General features: G+C 41.6%; 1 protein-coding gene across 7 annotated transcripts in view; it reads left to right on the top strand.

Moving 5' to 3' along the window:
• The window catches only part of EML4 (EMAP like 4), a 206,113-nt gene extending 186,163 nt beyond the window's left edge, over nt 1-19,950 (top strand). For all 7 annotated transcript variants that reach the window (XM_054982940.1, XM_054982905.1, XM_054982923.1 and 4 more), the window contains 5 exons: nt 2,982-3,079; nt 10,430-10,517; nt 15,752-15,850; nt 16,675-16,805; nt 17,307-19,950. In XM_054982940.1, coding sequence (XP_054838915.1) covers nt 2,982-3,079; nt 10,430-10,517; nt 15,752-15,850; nt 16,675-16,805; nt 17,307-17,777 — 887 coding nt within the window. In that variant the 3' untranslated portion in view covers nt 17,778-19,950. The remainder of the gene's footprint in view (nt 1-2,981; nt 3,080-10,429; nt 10,518-15,751; nt 15,851-16,674; nt 16,806-17,306) is intronic.
• Nucleotides 19,951-20,209: the final 259 nt, after the last annotated feature.

Raw genomic sequence — 20,209 nt, forward strand, 5'->3', positions numbered from 1 at the left:
AAGGTGTTCTTCAGGTTACAAAAGGAAATCTGGCAACTCCTACCAGAGGATTTGAGTTGCTAGATCTACTATCCTAATACTTAGCCCTGTGAAACCATCTATGGTTTTATTTTGTCACACCTACACTGGGGTGCATGTGCAATTTTGTCTGGGTTGACTTTTGTAGGTCCTATTTAGGGTGAATATTGATGTCCTGATTTTGTCCTACACACTGCTATGGGTTTGTATTGGCACAAAGAATGCAGATCTTCCCATCCCCCCCCCCAGCCCCCTAGCAGGTTTTTGCAACCTCTAGTAAATTTGATTTTTGCTGTTTTGGCATCAACATGTAGCAATAGCCACACAGGTTGGGGAGATGAAATCACTCCTCCTCCATTTTCCACAAGTGCAAGCTCTGCTGACAAAGAGACTGGGAGGTGATTTCACTCCTCCCTGCCATACCCCAACTTGCATGGTTATTAGACCACACAAATCCCATAATCCTGGAAATCAACTTTCCAGGAGTCAGAAGAGACTGCTCCTGGGAAGGAATATAGAAAATGTCTATGACTGTCAGCACTTTCGCTTGATAGATCTCCAGATCTTAATTTAAAAGTACACAGCAATCCTGCAGACCACTTCCACAGAGAGCAGGTGAGCTGAGTAACTCTTCATAGAGATCATAATCCTATTTTATCCTTGCTGTTTTCACCAGGCAGAGCTGTTCATTTAAATCAGAGACCCTTCCACACCTCACCTTAGAATTTGTCCTTGCCAATGCCTTCATGAGCAGCAGTTCCTCTGGAGAGTTACCTGGGAACCAGGATATCTCAAGATGGCTGCAGGGAAGTCCCTGGATACTATGTCACAGTGTCCTTGTCACAGTGTCCCAGGCATGGAGGAAAGATGACTAGAGAGGGATGTACTGAAGCCCCATGAGGAGCTGCTTGGTGCAAATGAGACACAAAATTTTAGCCTTAACATTTCAATTCATGGGGAAAGTTATCTCTGGGATCTATTCAACATCAGTCTTTTTAACAAAGACTGACAATTCTTCCATTCCAGATGTATATGCCAGCTCAAACTGTGTTAGTGAAATAATTACCATGCCAACGCTTTAAAGAAGACTTGGCATTTTGAGGCCTGTAAAATGGTTACTTGACAACATCAAATCCTCACAGTACCCAATTCAGAATTCTCAAATGGTACCTGTGCTTGAGTAGCACTTAGCTATTCAGGTCCTCTTTTTGGTATTTCCAGATTGTTGTACAAGCAGCCCTGGTGGTAATTTGCTAGTATTGCTCAGTGGATCATTACACATATTCAGTGTTTGGTGCAATAAATCCTAGTTGTTGGTTTGCTGCACACAGTCCACATATTTCCAACAGAACCACTAAAACCAATACAAAAATATAATATTCAATAAAATCACAATAAAACAACAGCCTAATACAAATAATTAAACCACTCTAGCCTCAACCCCAGCCTATAAAACCCTGCAAAAAACTGCCGGTAGATAAAATGCACAGTAATCTGCTCTACCTCACTAAAGAATATTATATAGCAAAAGCTCACCAGAATAGTTCTGTGCAGTGTTCTATTCAGTCCAGACTCAAGTGTGTGCCTGTAATGATGCATGTTTAACATGTCTACTTGAAACCAATTGTGTTTGCACATGTTATTCTTGATCTGACCTCTGACATTGTGTTTTTCTACTATATTCACTTTATCATGTACTATGTTGAATATATTGGTGGCAATCTAGTTAATCATTTTGGAGTTCTCAAAAGTACTGGATTATATGAAATGTTTGATCGTAACAGCAGGCGCACCACATGGACTTTGAACCACTGACATCAGGTTGCATCTAATAAACAACAACAAATGGAATAAGTCTTTTTAAAAAAATTATTCTGTGAAATCTTACACTCCCTGAAAAGCTGAGTGTTGGGGGCTATCCAGAACAAAGAGGGTTACAACAGTGGGTGAGGAGAGGGGCCTATAGCAAGGAAGATGACTAGGCAGAAATGTTACCATCTCTTGCTCAGGCTCTTGCTCTGTTCATGGAAGAACTCATACAAGAGAAGGAAGGCTGATACCTGCTAATACCCTGTTGAGCTGAAGCTCCAGTGTACTGCATCCCACTTCATTGCTGGGAGTCCTCTGACCTCTGACAATTTCAGAAGGATAGAGACAAGCTGGAACATGTCCAGAGGAGGGCAACAAGGATGGTGAGGGATCTGGAGACCAAATCCTATGAGGAAAGGTTGGAGGAGCTCGGAAAGTTTAGCCTAGAGAGGAGACAACTGAGAGGTGATATGATAACCATCTTCAAGTACTTGAAGGGCTGTCATATAGAAGATGGCACGTAGTTGTTTTCCGCTGCCCCAGAAAGTTGAACCAGAACCAACAGGTTTAAATTAAATCAAAAGAGTTTTCAGCTAAACATTAGGAAGAAATTCTTGACAGAGCGGAACTGTTCCTCAGTGGAACAGGCTTCCTTGGGAGGTGGTGGGCTCTACTTCTTTGGAGTTTTTTAAGCAGAGGCTAGATGGCCGTCTGACAGCAGCGCTTATTCTATGAACATAAGCAGATCATGAGGGAGGGCAGGAAGGGTTACTTCAGGGCTTAGTTCTCACTGCCTCTTACACGCCCCAGGATAAGGCCAATTGCAACCCTGGGGTCAGGTAGCAATTTTCCCCAGACGAGTTTGGCTAGGGATCCTGGAGGTGTTTTGCCATCTTCTGGGCACACACTGGGTATGGGTGGTGGGAGGTAACTGTGAAGTGGGTTGGACTAGATGACCCTAGAGTTACCTTCCAACCCTATGATTCTGTGATCTTCAGGAACCAAATTTTTGGGGGGTGGAGGGATTGAGAGAATGGAGCATGAACTCAAGTTGTGGTTCACTGGATCCAGTCAACCAAGCCCTTCAGACAGGGAGGGCTAGACACTGAAATAAAGTGTGACTGCTATAGTATGGTTTCTGATTTGTGTTGCAGATGGCATTTTACTCGCAGTGGGATCCCATGATAACTTCATTTATATCTATACTGTGACAGACAATGGAAGAAAGTATAGCAGATATGGAAAGTGCACTGTAAGTATTTTCTATAGCATGAATTACTATCAAAATGTGTTTTGTGAAGTTAAACAATTAACTTATTTGTTACCCTCCCCATTTAAGAGTACTCCAGTGCAGAAACACTTTACTACTCTTCTGATTTATTCTAGCCCGATAGTGACCAACCTGTAAATGAGTTAGTGGATATGCTCAAGACAGGATATGATATGAGGGCTTCCAGACCTAGAGTTCATCCACTGCATCTGGTTCACCAGTACTTACAATTATAAATTTATTTTTAATCCATAAACATCTTTTATTTGTCACATTTAATATATGAAGTCATGTTTGAAAGGATATTCTCAGCTTCAAGGCATTTTCCATCTAATATAACCTTGTCCTGCACACTCATTCTCCATTTTCATGTGTGGCCTAGTGTTGCTGTTATGGATACCCAAGATAGTTTTCAGCTCCTTGAACAAAAAGGGGGTTGCTGGGAAAATGTAAGAGCTAAGGGTTTTTGATAGCATCATCTGGAGTGTGTACTTGCAGGACTGGATTGTTGAGAGATTTGTATGATAAAAGAAGTTACAGTCTGTCATGCCTCAGGTGGGGTGAGCCACCTTACGCTGCCACCACTCTGGGATTGGGAAGGCCCAGAGTACCCTCCCAACCCTTCTGACCTCCGTAGCTTGGCCAATAAACAGGTGCGAGGACCCAGCAGAGTATCAACAAACAAAAGGATTTATTTACAAGGAGGACAGTTAATAACAAACAAACAAGCAAGGTGCATTACCAAAAATAGATGGGTGAAAGCAAAATAAACAAAAGGCCCTAGGGACTGAACTCACTGCCCCTCTGTCTGCCAGGCCTGTCTTCTCACCCTACCTGGATGAGGGCCTCTCCCCCTAGCAGAAACCTCCTGTGGCCTGCTCCCTAGGAGAAAGAACACAGGCTTTTTTTCCTCCCAGACTTATATAACACTAGCCCCTGTGTTCTGATTGGCCAAAAAGGGCACCAAAACGGCCCAGGGGCTCCTGGGAATCATGGGCTGGCCTACTCTCACTGCTAACAGGCTTCTGAGGCCTTGCTAGGCCTCCCTGGCACAGCCAGATCATGACACTGTCCATACAGTGAGATGTATTTGAACTGGTTCTTCCCTTTACACCAAGTGAGCTGGAAGATTTGCAGTTTCTGTGGATTTCCCTACCATCTCGTGCTCCCAAGAGTACCCTGATCCTCAGATGCAACTTTTAAGGCAGAAAAGATGTTATGAACGGAACACTCTGCTCAGGGTTCTCTGGTTCCCATCCTGTATACAGAATTTTGAAGTAAATGGTCCAATGTTACAACATGAATTACTCACAGAAAACTTCTCTCTGAAACCCTTTAACTTGGGGGCTAATTATACATACATATACATTATACACATTATTATACGTGTACAGTCACTAGTAATTCTCAAGAGACATAGCCATAATTATGGCCACTACCAGGGAGGTAGCATGAGGGAGGGGGAGGAGTTTACTTTGGCAGAGAGAAAACAGAGGCATGATTCTCCTGCTTTGAAAGATGCCAGCAAGGGCTGAAAAGGAAGAGAGGCAGGGAAGGAAAGGAAAGACAGAAAGGATAGCACGTTGGAGGCTTTCCTGCTTCCTGGAGCCATTGTATAATCGTTGACTTCCTCTTCCCCCAGCTGTACTGTGAGTAAACTTTATGAGGAAAGGAAGCAGCCCACACATTTTTTTACTTTCCTTCCCATTACTTCTTGTCAAGTTCCTTCTTTCCAAGAGAAAGAATCACATCTCCATTTTCTTTCCTGTCAATGTGGAAAGTTTTTTTCATTCTCCATGTTAGTGGCCATGACCAGCCACTAGTTCTCTCAAATGTCCTAGTTAGGCCCCAGGCTTCTGTACCTAGGGTGATTCAAGAGAGAGAGAACTAGTTTTCTCCCCATTTTGGGGACCTACTCATGTAACTGCCGCAACAGGAGCAGCTTCCCCATGGCATCTTCCCACTTGAGTCTGATAACAATTGAAAACCTGAAACCTGCCAATAAGGCTGGTTTGCTCTCTTTTCAACCATTTTTCTCCATTCCCTGTGTGAAGGAGCTTCCTAAGCACACTGCTGATTATAAGTATGAGATTAGGAAATAATAGCTATTAAGGACTATGTATCTGGTGATGGATGTATCAATTGAGGCTATACAGGAAAAGCATAGAACATTTGCATTCAAATTACTACTAGTTGATGTTGGAGACTTAACCACTAAAACTCACTGTTAGCTTGCTGTGCTTGAGGTTTGCATATCTAAAGAATCTAATGCCCCCTTGTGGGGAAATTTCTAACTTTTGAGATAGTTATATTGTGAATCAAATTTTTGTATGATCTGCAGAAAGACTGTAGGGACTCTCATTTTTTAAGTCTTAATTTTACTTTTAAATTGAATAAATACATAACTATTTGTCAACAAACACAGCAATAGCCAAATGTTGCAGTCATGCTCCTCAGAACAAGATACAATTTGTCAAGCTTCTCTAGATCTATTTTCTTCTTTTTGAATGCGTCAGGATAATTTTTTGTGTAGACCGAATGGGGGAAAGGAGTAATAAGAAGGAAAGAATTTGATAGGGTACACTCTCTTCTCTTGCTGCTACCACCACTTTAACAGAACGGGAAAGGGGAGGGGGAATGGCAGTGTCGGAGAGGTGCTTTTCTCTCATTGGTCCCAATCTCTTTACAAATCTCCCATAAAAGGAAAAGGAGAAGAATGCTGGCCAGCAGGGTTCATTGCCTGCTTTTAATGCAAAACACACTATTGCTAAACTTGAATTTTGTTGTGGTATTTTGCAGTTTTTAACTTTGGTTTTGGAAGTTTTTGTTGCTTCTTCTCCAGGCCTGTCCTGTTTTCTTGTCTGCCTTGAATTTCTCCCTAGCCCTGTATGAAGGGCAAAGCCTCTTTGCCCATTTACAGATGCAAGTAAAGTGTGCTTCCCAACTTCTGATCTTTCTGATGCTATTCACTTTGTTGTAATCAGTCAAAGGCTGCATAAATGGAGGGGCTGGGAAATAAACTAACTTGCAGGCCAAAGTACTTGGCTGGTTGGCTGTGTTCCGCTTTGCCAATCTCACAAGCTGTTTTGCAGGCATGTTTCAGGCACACATTTTGCTTTGGAGGATTGGTCTACCAGAGAGTCTAATAAGACACCTTTTCAGAATGGAGTTTCCCGTGATGATCTCTAAATTGCTTTCCTGTTTTATTTTGCTATTACCATGCAAAGAACTACATGATGTTTCTTCCAGTTTAAATGTAATAAAGGCTCCCAAGATACATTCCTAGAACTTGCTAGTTTTGAGAGTTCCTTTGAGTCCAAAAGGACGTTTTCAGGTGCAGTTTATGTATATTGTATTATGCTATAATTGGCTGAGTGAACAAAGGCCTGGCTTAACTTGACTCTTTGGCATTCTGTGTATTAGTTTCTTCACAACATGATTACTCCATTAGACATTTGAGAGATATGATTGAAATCTGATACGTGCATTCAGGATATAATTTTGTATTTCAGATTTGAATGCCAGGCCAAACTTTCATGCTTATTTTCAAAGAGTGGGGGTGGGGGGAGGAAAATGTAGTGCTATATGAAATCTCCCTTGGCAACTAAAATAGCAGGATGGAAGTTTGTGTATGTGTGGTCATTTACTGCGTCTTTCTGAGTTTTAGAGGCAAATCCCAGCTCATTTCAAAGAGAGCGATAAAACACATACAGTATCTCCCTGGAAGATTGGGGATGTTGGAATGAAAGGTGGTATGGAGTCGTTTAGGACCAGTTCTGCTTTTCACATTCAAATGGGAACTCAACCCACAGATATGTTTACAAGAGGATCAGGAATGAGCCAGGCCTCTCAAACTGTGTGCTATTTTGCTAGCGATAGAACATAATTAAAATGGGTTGGATCTTATGAACTTCCCATTTGTACAGGTAGATCTCCCGCCCCCAGATAGCAATCTGTCACTCCCTCAAAACTCACTGCTGGAACTTTGGGGAACTCTTGTTGACAACAATCAGGTAGCATGGAAATATACAGCCAGGAGTGGGGATTCGGGAAAATTGCCCACTCCTCCCTTGCATGAACAGAGTATTTATAGCATCCAACCCACTAGCTCTACTCCCAGATTTACCCAGTGAGCACTAAATCATGTCTTTGCATATGTACTGTCAAATTTGTTGTTACCATTTGTTTCCATTTGTGAAGTCTGCATACCTAATGATTCACTGATTATGGGATATAGTGGCTGTGTCCATGTAAGCAGGCATCTGCTCATTGCATATTTCTGCTGTCCAAACAAGCCAGTAGTAACTACTCTCACAGTCTATCAGAGGGGAAGCATGAAATGTCCTTTTCATTGTGGTAGCTGCTGAACGGAAATTTTTTCCATTGGAATGTGGAACTCCACTATTTAGACTATTGCAGCAATGAGATGTTCATATTGTGCCTGTCACAGTTGCTTGCTCAGAGGGATTTTCCACCACAACAGAGCCCCTTCCCAATTGCTTTGTTCTGTCCTGCTGCCTCCCGCAGGAATTTTAACAGCTGCCAAATGTCTGGCAGGATTTAGTCAATGATTGTATCCCTTCCTTTCTCTGTCCTTCCTATGTTAGAACTAGTTTCCAGGATCCTAAAGATCCAGGATTGAGAAGGGGGCAGGGCAGTTTGTGTATTGTATTTTAGTAATTTTTTTCTCTTTAAACACCACTGTTTATCTTGAAGACCACTTGGGGAAATGAAAAGTAGTTCAGACATAAAAGACAGTTGCTTATTTTTATCATCCTCATTTTATCCATTTTTTATCCTTCCTGTGTGTGGAATTCTGTAACAAAACTTTGGCACGAACAATACTATACACTGATACATTCCACACCGCAAACCATTTCCATTATCACTGCAACCGCGGAAAATGCTGTTGCTGTTGCAAAACTGTGCCCTTAATTATGCCTGTACACCTTGCACCCAGGGAGGCTTCCAGGCAGCAAAGTGTAAAAATCCTTACTCATAACCTTGGCAGTGGTATTAAACTTGTGTAGACCGAAGGTATTGTATGTCACTCCTGGATGCAGGGTGACTATAAATAGGGTTACAGTAATCTTTGTTTATGAGTTTTGCAACATTGCTTCCGCCACAGTCAGCATCCAGTCCTCCCATTGACGCTGAAAAGATCAGGCTCTGTCCTTAAGAAAAATTCAGCATCCAGTTTCTTGCTGCAAGTTTATTACCACCATAATGACCTTGGAAGGCATAGTGTGTGAGCAACTTGTATAGTATGGGATGTTTGTTCCTTTTCCTTACCCCTACCCAATTTGTTCCTATAGCAGCTTAAATTTAACAAATACACGTTGACATTCACACTTCGAATAGTCTGTTTTAAGGTAAACACTGAAAAGATGTTCACCTAAAAAAACTTTAAAAAAAAATGTCCTGTGTCACATGGTACTCTTTTTGTGTACCACAGTCCTTTCATATAGGGATGCACATCCCAGAAAGATGGCGGGGACGGGAAATTTGGAATTCTGGTATTTACTCGCTTTGGTATGCTCCGTAAAGATTCAGAGCATACTGAAGTGAGGAGGAGCAACCCCCATCTCCCGCCCCCCTGGGGCAACCCCTACACCCCCACCCACTTACTTGGCTGGCAGGGAGAGGGGGAGGGGATGATCACCTGGGTGGCGGTGGCAGCAGAATGTGACAGGCTGGGACAGCCCGGAGCCAGCTCCTCTGCTGCTGCCACGGTCTGCATGACGCCAGGATGGCCCAGAGCCGGTTCCCATTTGCCACCACACTGTCTTCTCTGGGCCTGCAACATCTCACAGGGCAGCAGGGAAGGCCAGAACCGCCTCCGGCCCTTCCTGTCCCTCAAATGGCCACCGTGGTGCTAGGGGAGCAGGGAGGGCTGGAGCTGCCGCCACCATGCTGCCTTCTCCAGGCCCGCAGGGTGGCAGGAAAGGCTGGGGCCACCTCCTCTGGCCCTTCCTGTCCGTCAAATGGCCACCACCCATTTGACGGACAGGAAGTCAATAAAACAGTACTCAGGGTAGGGTCAGACTGTAAAATTCTACCTCTCCCCCTAAAATTCCACCTCCAGGCTTCTCTAAGCTCTCAGGAACTGGATTAAACTGCTACTTCCTCCCTAGCCCTTTCCCTCTTTAAATGATACCAAATTGCTCAAAAATGCTGGCTCTTGGTACATATTTAGTTGTCCTCATCAGGCCAGATTTTGAGGGCTCTCCCCCTTTTGGTAAATTTAGAAAGTGATTTTTTTCCTGCTTATTAGGGGAATCTCCCCAAGTATGTAGAGACCCCCTATTCCGTCTGTACAGCTGTGTACACAAAAAAGAAGGCTGATTTACTATTAGATGCATTGATTTGTGGCATAGAGAAGGATCCAGGTTTGTTCCCTATCATCTCCAGTTAAAGGGCCTCTGGGAGCATGTGTTCTGAAAGATCTTTCTCTGTACAAGACCCTGGAGAGCAGCTTAAGACAATACTGAGCTAGATGCCCCAGCTAACTTGCCATGAGGACGCTTCACAGGTCCATGAAACTGAGTGTATAGTAGAGAAAAAGAAATTTTACAGTCCTGGTTTAACTGCCATTCTCTTCCCGTCTTCCTCTCACCACAGTACTAGATGAAAATTTTTGTCTCGTCTCATTGTAGATATTTCTTTTTATTGTGAATTCGTCCAGCTTTTAGTTTCCTTTCTCTTCTTTTGTTATATTTGTTATTATGGAGGGAAGGAAATGTCCAAAAAGACCCAGTTGTCAGTGATCAGAGTACAAAAGCACGAGCATTTGCTGTTCAAGGACTTCTTCCTGAGCCCTTTGAAATGAACCAACAGGTTCTGTACAGCTACAGAACTTGATGGATTGCTCCTATCATTGGTTATTGTTCTTTCAATCTGAACCTTTTGAAGAGGGATTAGTTAATTGGGGAACAGGACAGAATTGTCTCTGCTGATTTGGGAGTATGGTATAGTGGCCAGACTGATGGACTATGATCTGGGAGACCCAGGTTGAGTTCCCCATTCTGCCTTGGAAACTTGCTTGAGTGACCATGGGCCAGTAGCGTGCTCTTAATCTAACCTAACTCACAGGGTTGTTGTGAGGGAATAAATGGATGGGAGGAGAATGATGTGAGCCACTTTGGGTCCCCATTGGAGAGAAAGGTGGGATATAAATGAAGTAAAATAAAAAATAAATATTCAGTGTTTTGTTGATTCCCCCGCACCCCCACCTCCCCTTTGGTGGCTGTTTTTTTGTTGTTTTGTTTTGTGTTTAATTCCAATCCTAATGAAGTCTCAAGTTCACTTATTTTTGTGTTCTTTACTTTTTAGGGACATTCCAGCTATATTACACACCTTGACTGGTCCCCAGACAATAAATTCCTAATGTCAAATTCGGGAGACTATGAAATACTATACTGTGAGTATAAAACTGTCTCTGCTTTGCAGCCTGTGTAAGTGAAAAGTGTTGGGTGGGGGGAAAGAAGCTGATGCTTGCTGAAGGTCCTTAATACTTGCTGACAGGGGAAACTAGCATGACCTTCTGTAACCTGACCTTCTGATATGATTCAGAGCTGTTTCTTACCTAATGGTGCTTCCAAATATAGCTTGCATTTCTGCAAGGGCATTAATCAGTTTAACAGTTTACAGGGATGAGAGGTGCTGGTGTGCGATGTGTCATGAAACAGGCTTTCAGCTTTGAAAAGGATAATATGCCTGCCTAGTTAGAGACTTCTGTCAGGTACTGTTGGGGATGCGTGTTGACACTATAATATCCCGACATTTAATAATAGCAGTAATACTGGGCGTTGATGTGGCACTTCTCTGAGCTCAAAGCTCTCTACATACATACCCGTTTGTGCAACTTCTGGGTCCCCAAACTGAAGGCATTAGCAATGTATGGAAGCCTTCTAGGAGCTTCATAAAACTCTTGGTTTGTGCTCCCTGCATGTGGCTTTAAAAAGTGGGACAGGTTTAGGAAAAAGTTTGTCGAACACTTGGCATTACACAGTACATGGCTATTGGGCTCCATTCAGCTCAGGGAGGTTCCAAGTTGTGCCGGCCTGGCATACATTATCTGGGCAATTGTTCCAACAAACTAGTTAGTGAGGCCAATGTTTTTGCATCCAAATGAGCAAGTGAGAGAAAAAGAGTGGCTGGTCATAGGCCAAGCTGAGGTTAGAACCCTTTTAGTGCATGGAAGATGCTCTGCAGGGTGCTAGAATTCTTGCTCATTAGGGCATTGATTGGAGTTCAAGGGTTCAAAATAGTTTGCTGGAGCAAATTAAAGTTTGGTTTTGACTTAGAAAATCCTAAACTTCCTTGAGTGTTCAGGTAATGCCTCTCCCCATTTGAGCTTGATACCCATTAAGATCAGCAAGACAGCCTTTGAATCATAACTCCATAATTAATGTCATCTATGAGGGCCAGAATTTGAGCCTTCTTTAATGGCTGTACCCTTCTCCCTTTCGGAGAAAATTCCTAAGGTTTTATATAATTTTAGATGGTTTTAGTATTGATAATTTTATGTTGATTTTTATAGCCTCGTGGTATTGTTTTTATTTGTAAGCCACTTCAGGTAGGTCTCTGAAGAGGCAGCATATAAGTTGCCTTAAAATAAATGGTATTTTATCCTGCCACTTTGGCTGGAAGCAATGTGGGAAGAAAAGTTTTCTTATTTAGTTTCAGGTGGGTAGTCATGTTGGTCTGTAGTAGAAGAGCAAGATTTGGGTCCAGTAGCACCTTAGAGACCAACTAGATTTGTAGAATCAAAAAGAGTCCAGTAGCACCTTTAAGACTAACCAATTTTATTGTAGCATAAGCTTTCGAGAATCAAGTTCTCTTCGTCAGATGCCTGATACAGAGACTGGTCAAATACAGAAGAGCAGGAGAGAGTTAAGGCAATTAGGGGGGGGGGAGCAATCAAAACAGAGTGTGAGCTCCTACTTTTTTCCTCTTCATGTGTCTGAAGAAGGGAGCTTTGACTCTCGAAATGTCACACCCAGGAAATCTAGTTGGTCCAAATCTTTTCTTTCTTTTCTTTCTTTCTTTCAAACATTTATATGCTGTCTTTCCACCCAAAATGGGTCTTCAAGGTGGCAAACAAATATTAAACCATTTAAAACATTAAATTAACATTTAAAATGTATACAGAAACACAATAAAAAATATATTCACACACACACACACTCACAATCCAGGGAGGAGGCAAGTAAGAGTTTATACCAAATGAAACAAAAATGTCTTCACCCACTGGCAGACAGCAATGACAGAGGAGGACATTAGAATCTCCCCGGGGAGGGAGTTCCAAAGTTTTGGCTCCACAACTGAGAATGTCTATCACAGGTTCCCATCCATCTTGCCTCAGACAGCACCAAAGAAAAACTTTTAAAGATGACTGGAGTGGACAGGTAGGTTCATATGGGAGTAGGCAGTTATTAAGGTATGCTGATCCCAAGCCATATAGGGTTTTAAAGGTCAGTTCCAGAATCTTGAATTGTACCTGGAAGCAAATTGAGAGCTAGTGTAGATAGAACAAGACTGGAGTGATATGGTCCCTACGACCCACTCCAGTCTGTACTCTGACCACAGCTTTCTCTACCAATTGCAACTTCCAGACAGGCTTCAAGGGATGCCCCATATAAAGTGTATTGCAGTAATCTAATCTAGAAGTTACTAGGGTATGCACCACAGTGGCAAGATCTTTCCCAGCTAGGAAGGGCCACAGCTAACTCATCAGCTGAAGCTGGTGAAAGGTGCCTCTGGCCATCACTGCCACCTGTTTATCCGACAGGAAGCCCAGGCCTAGCAACACCCAAACTATGAAACTGCTCCTTTAGAGGGGGTGCAACCCCATCCAGAACAAGCACTTTCCCCCTATTACAGGGTGAAACATCTCTACCAGTAGTGCCTCCATTTTGTCAGGATTAAGTTTCAGCTTGTTAGCCCTCATTCATCCCAAAACTGCCCCCAGGCACCTGTTCACAGTTTCTACAGTATCCCTTGGATCTGCTGGAAGCATGAGACAGAGCAGAGTATCATCCACATATTGGTGACAACTCAACCTAGATCTCTGGATGTCCTCTTCCAGCAGCTTTACAGAGGTGTTGAAAATCATGGGGGACAAGATAGAACCTTGTGGAATCTCATGGGCAAGAGGCCAAGGGGCAGAATTGCAGTCCCCCAGCACCATCCTCTGAAACCTACCTTCAAGGTGGAGCCAAATCCACCACAAAACAGTGCCTCTCAGTCCCAACACTGAAAGGTGGTCTACAAGGATACAATTATTGATGGTATTGAAAGCCACTGAAACATCAAGGAGAATTAACAGGATTGCCCTTCCCTGTCCATCTCCTGGTGCAGGTCACCATGGTGACCAAGGCCATTTCAGTCTCATGGCCAGGCCTGAAACCAGATTAGAATGTTTCCAAACAATCTGCTTTATTCAGGAATCCCTGAAGTTCCCCAGCCACCATTTGTTCAATCGCCTTGCTCAAGAATGGTACATTTTAAGATGATCTCTCCTTGGTCCGGAGTAGGCTTCTTTGAGTACAACACTGCTCACTTCACAATGACCACCCCTTCTCTCAGGGAGGCATGTACTATCTATAATACCCACCTTGCTAGTTGTCCCTTCCCCACAGATTTAAGCATCCATGAGCAACAAGAGTTGTACAAGTGGGTGGTAGGTCTTAAGCTTCCGAGAATCCAGTCTGCATCCTCAGACTGGACAAACTGAAAGGTGTTATACACAACTGGTCAAACTGGCATCTGGTCAAGTTGGCATCTAATGTAGAATCCAAGTCATAATGGATGCAAGAGATTTCATCTGCAAAGTGTTTGGCAAAATGATCACAGCAGACTGCAGAGCAGTCTATCTCCTCCTGTAGGCCAGAACCCAATATGTCCCTGACCGCCTGGAAGAGTCCCACAGGTCTACACTGAGTGCCACAACAGTGAGTGCTCTCTCTCTCTCTCTCTCTAATGCTTACCTATCTCTCTCTACAAGCTGTGACACTCACAACCAGGCCTCTGATAAAGTGCTTAAGTGCTGGGCAAGTCTGTGGAGGGGTTGTCATGAATAACATGCATTGTTTAAAATTCAGTATCCCTTTTTTCCTTATTTTTGAGTTATGCCAGGCTTTGTTCAACCTGAAAGACAAGAAATTTGTATAATGATGCATCCATTTTATGTGTATTAGAAATGCATTGTGAGAAAAAATTCAGTCTTGGAGTGCACCAGTCTGGGCCTGATGAGTTTCAGCTCTCTTTAAACAAGCAAATAGCAGAAGTATTTCTGGCATTTTTTATGAGCTTTCTCCAAACCCAATAAATTTACTTTGGCCTGCCAGTAGTTTTGAGCTTGTAGATGAGAATTCAAGAGGCAAATTGTAAGTCCCAAAATGTGCAGCTGAGATAAAGGAAATCCACTGTTATTCCCCTTTCTGATGAAGGGGTTTAAGGGCTGTGAAGTATGGGGTCTCATTAACTTATATGAGAAAAATAATACCGCACTTGAAGATGCTATTGGGATGGGGGAGCAGCCCATGGGACTCAAGGGAGCATCCCTGCAACTTGGTAATGGGCATTTTATTTAGGTCATAATTAAAAGGTAGCTCTGATGGTTTCTGAACATTGAATGAAACAGCAGATAAGAGGCCAAAAAGGAAAGAGAACATTAAAGATTTTAATTATAAGTAGGTTTAAATTCTATTAGCACCATTTATGAGTACCAAAGGAGAAGAGCCCAAAAGTCCAAAATGAAGATCTCGGTGGCAAAATGCTGCTGATTTCTAAATTCTGTCTTGTCAAGCTTACATTGGGATATCTTACCAGCCATGACAAGCTGTAGAGCATTAGACATGTCACACTAGGGTTTGTTTGCACTGGAAAGTTGCATGTGCACATTGAATTCTGAATGCCACACTGTGGAAAACATCTTTTTCATTCCACTAAGATCACATCTCAGCATTCCTTAGGGTTGCAAGCTGTCAAGCTGAAGATAATTTCCTATCAGTTTAAAAAGCTGAGAAGCAATAAAAAAAAGCTGTTAGGGATATACATGGTAGTCTTCCTTATGGTGGTGTGGTCTGGATTTAATCAGATTGTGATTGACTTCTAGCTTTGGTTATTCTCCAAGTAGGAGTTAAATCCAAAATGAACCCAGTGGAGGTACATTGACAAGAAAAGGTCACTTCGGGCAGGCCCCACATTGCTTCAGTGCCAGTTGTATCTACATGTTAACTATTATGCCAAAAAAATAATAATCATAGTGGGAAGGATATTTTTCTTTCAGCCACAAAGGAAGGTGGTTAATAAAATACTCTCTAGGATTATGTAACTCAAAGTTGTGAAAAATTATTCAGAGGTATTCGTTTTCTGTCTATAAGGGACTTGTGAGCGTTGCTTTTCTGTTTTCCCAGAGCTCTTCCTACGGTGAATGATAGAAACAGTATAGGTTAAGTTTCTGAAGTTCCTTGTGTCAAGGCTGTAGGGGACCCTTAAGCATAAATTATTAAAATGGTGACAGAATGTTTTGAAGCAGAGAACATCAGCACAATTAAGCATTTTCAGATGATTTTTTTTAATCAAAGCAAAAACAAATGTCACACATTCATGTAATTCCTTTGTGGGTTTTGCATTCTTTTTAAAAAGGGAGCATTCCAGATGGCTGTAAACTAATCAGGAATCGTTCGGATTGTAAGGACGTAGATTGGGTAACATACACTTGTGTGCTGGGCTTTCAAGTATTTGGTGAGTCCCAGCTTTTTTTAAACATTACTGTGCACACGTTTAAAACTGTGATTCATCATGTTTAAAGGAGGAGGAGGTTTATCATTCTAAAAAGTATTTTGCAGTTTCATCTTGTTCGACTTTTCATGGTGAAGTGAACGTACATTATGTAAATATTATCATTTAATTACCTGGAGGGCAGTTATATATTGCATCTTTTGTTCACATTGGCATCTGGGTACAACAAAATACTGGTATTTTTACAAAGTGTACAGTTTCCAGTATGTGTGTGAGAGAGAGCAATGTGGGTGGGGGAGAAAATGCAGGCTGATTTATACACATATCTTGCGCAACAGTCAGATATGAGTTGTGAGTTCTCAGTTCCTACATGCGCAGCACCCAATTCAGATCAAGACCACAACATACATGGTGAAGTAGTTTCAGAAAACATGTATCCAAGGACATGTGATGTCCCCCAATGGGCAAGATAGCACCCTCTGGAACAGTTTGAGGCCCTGAAAACATAATGGGGAGCTGTCAGATCTTCTTCTCCATGCACACCTTTGTCCTCATTCAAATTTGTGCCGTGTACAGAAATTGAAGAGAACCTGCAACTTGCATTTCACTGTTATGCAGAGTGGTGATCTCCCTAGCCTGTTTACTCTATGACTCCTCTAAGTTGGTGTCATCTGGGGCTTTTGGGAGCATATAAAATAGAATGCTTTTTTGTCATGCTTAATTTAATCTTATTAATATCCAAATGTAGTCAGTTTACCTACTCATACACTTTCCTAAGATACTTAAGCAGGAGACAGTCCTAATTTATTTATTGTCTTATATTGAAGGAGTGTGGCCTGAAGGATCAGATGGAACAGATATCAATGCTCTTATCAGATCTCATAACAGGAAGGTCATAGCAGTTGCTGATGATTTTTGTAAAGTCCGTCTATTTCAGTATCCCTGCTCCAAAGCAAAGGTACATCTGAATGACCCGGTTTATGGGGTAAAGGCTGGACTGGTAAAGAAAATGTACATACGTATATGATCTGGAAGGGTAATTATTATTATTGTCATATCTCAGAAGTTAAGCAGGGCTGGCCTTGGTTAGTCATTGGATGGGAGACCATGAACAAAGACCAGAGTAGCAGTTGGGAATGTTACCTGTTAATTTAAAATATTTATATCCCACATTCTCCATAAAGTACATTCAAGGTTGTTAATGGACTACTATATGGTCATGTCAGTGAAGCTCAAATAGAGTTTATACTTGGTCTTGCAACAGGGCATAATTCACAAGGATATATGACCGCATGAATTTTTAAAAATGTAGGCTCCAGTTAGAGAGGGAGGAAGTGGAGGAGCATTCTTAATTCCTGCTTAAATTCATGTTGTTGGGATGTTGCTATGAAACCACTGTTTAATCAATGTACTGCTTCTTATCAGATACAAATTTTCATGTCCTGGTTTATTCCAACAGGCCCGGAGTTATGAATACAGCGGCCATAGTAGCCACGTGACAAATGTCAGCTTCACTCATAATGACAGTCACTTGATTTCAACTGGAGGCAAAGACATGAGTATCATCCAATGGAAACTTGTGGAGAAAGTAACCTTGCCGCAGAATGACATTATGGTAGACATGGGTACAACAAAAGTTCCAGTAAACCCCAGTGAAAGCTTTGTACAGTCAAGCACCCCTGTTCCCCGTGCTCAGCCTTTTGATGAAACAGTAGTGAATGAAAGTGTAGCGGATGCCTCCCCAGCATCTTTGGAAGATAATCTGGAGCAGACTGTAGAAACTAATGAGGAGCAAAGTGAGGAGCAGAGTGAAGGAAGTAGTCTGGATCCAGGTGAGCCAAACTGTGACGATCCAGCCAATGAAACAAGTGAGGAGCAGAGTGAATCCACTATTACCGAAGACCAGCATGAAAACTCTCCAGTGTCTTAAGAGCTCAGGTTCAAGATGGTCTTTATATATTTTTTTTCTCTCGGTGTGAGTACTTTTGTAAAAAGGAAGAAGGTTAAAGTTAGGAAGGAGAAGCTGCCTCAAGCTGCCACACCAGTTGTTGGGTTTCAGTTGAAGACTTCTTGGTCTGATCTTCTGTTTTCAGTGCATGGAACCATTGCAAGGAAGCCACCTTGCCGTTCCAGTCAAAAGCTAAGCCAAGGTGGTAGGATGTAAGCGTACATTAAATATAACTATGGAATTGTTGTCAAAAAGAGACATGATGCAAATGACGGGGAGGAAATGAGCTCCAGTAATATCCTGAGTGGGAGAAAAAAATCAATACCAGTCTTCTGTACAAAGCATCTTAACAACCAAACAGAGGTGCTAAGTAATGCACCTCAGGTGCAGGAAAGCAAACAAAACTTCCAAGGCCTTTATGAAGCTCTTCTTTCTTTTTTCATATTAAAAAGAGGAGGAGGGGAGATAAGGACAACATCACAATAGAGGTGTGTAGTGGGTGGTGCTCGCTGCCTTCTTGATCAATACCTATGCAATTTTCTGACACTACCAATTCCTTTGAAGCTCTGGACATGCTCTGCCCTGGATGTTCTTAACTCAAAGGCAACGCCTAAAGACCAACCCAAAAAAGCGTTGCTTAGGTTAAAAAAACCCCTGTCAACTCCATTATCAGGAGGAGCTGTTTGCCTATTGAAACTCAAGCATGCCCACTGTGACCTTCATATGAACTGTACTTCATGTGAACTGACTTGACTGCATGGTGACAAAAGTTCTGATTCTAGAGTTTTAAAAACTTTGCCTTCAGATGTCAATTCCTTCCCTCGATAAGAGGCTAAACACTAGCAGGAGACCGTTGTAATGAAATGTGGTGCTTGGGATAAAAGTAATAAATCAATCATGAAAACTATTTAGGATGACTGTCAGAATACGAAAAATTTCAAATAGGCCTTTTCCCTACAGCCTCTATTTAATAGCTGTAATATAAATGTCACATTAACTTGGATTCTGTTTGATATTTGGGGATTTTCTCTTGTGTGCTGGATTTTTTTCTTACCCAGTTGCTGTAAGCCATGCAGCTCTGAAATGGCTAGAACTGGCCAGTTATGGGATATCATGGCATTTTGTTAAAAAGTTAAAAGTACTTTTAATTTACACCACACATATAAAAAAAATCCTGTCTGCTACATTTTTCTTAAGAACCTAGAGTTTTCCTTTTTTTAAAAAAGTTTTTGCTGAAAAGATATTCTGACTTGTTTATATTTTGATTACATAGGGTCTTTTTTTAAAAAAATGTGCTGATATTTTAGGGCTTAGTTAAAAATTGTGTTTAGAAACTTTGGATGAGTTTGTTAAGTCTTAAGTGTGCAAGCGTTTACGTGATTGTGCCATTCCAAAGTGCATCAGAACTGTCATTCCCTTCTAGTATCTTCTCAGGAGCAAAGGCTACAGATCAGGTATCTAGTCATCATTAGTAACATTGAAAACTCAAATGGACTCCCAAAGAACACTCACACACATATATGTAGATCCTCTTGTTTACATCCATTCTGGAAAAACCTCAAAATAATTCTCTCCTAATGGAGAGTGATGTGGATTCCAAGCAACCCATCTCTTTGTTAAACTGTGCTCTGTTAAATAGTAATGTTGTTAGAGAGCTCTTTCATGTGTCGCAGATTTGCCAGAAAATGTCAGCAGGTGATGCACATGATTGTGTCGAAGTAATTGATTCCTTTAAAAGGAATATGCTAAAATTAGAAAGTTTTCTGCTGATGTTAATGGGGCACAGAGGTTTCTTTCCACCATGAAAGAATGTGTTTTATTTTGAAATATCTATTATTTGGGGGTTGCCATGTAAAATTAGAGTTAATAGTTGTGATATTGTCATGCTGTTGTTTAAAGGACATTTTCTAATACGCAAGGAAAAAACAAGACTTACAGCTTTAAATTACTGGCAACTGCTGTTTAATGGATAATCTGTGATAATGGATGGAAATCGGTGGGATTGTGTTAACTGTAGATGTTCTAGGGGGAAATTGTGAATGAAATATGGTTTAAGAGTGTGTCATGTGAAGATGTTTGAGCCATTTCTATCTATCATGCATTCCTGTCTCATGGCAGAAAAATCTGAAAATTTAAATAAAATTATCAAAAATGATGTAATTTTTTTCTGGTTATCTTCATGAATTTTCCTGCACAACTGTTTGCTTTTAAACTGTTATCTAATTATTATCTTTAAAGTGGCTTGAGCCAAGAGGGAAGGCTGGATATAAACATTTTAATTAATAAATAAAAACAATTTCATGATGGAATCAGAATTTCCTTCACCCTTGTATTGCTTACTGCATTGAACCTCAGTCCATGAGATTTTTGATGAAAATCTAACCAAGCTTGGCTTCTTTTATCTTTATAGTCAA

The sequence above is a fragment of the Eublepharis macularius genome, chromosome 1 (assembly GCF_028583425.1).
Source record: "Eublepharis macularius isolate TG4126 chromosome 1, MPM_Emac_v1.0, whole genome shotgun sequence".
NCBI lineage: Eukaryota > Metazoa > Chordata > Lepidosauria > Squamata > Eublepharidae > Eublepharis > Eublepharis macularius.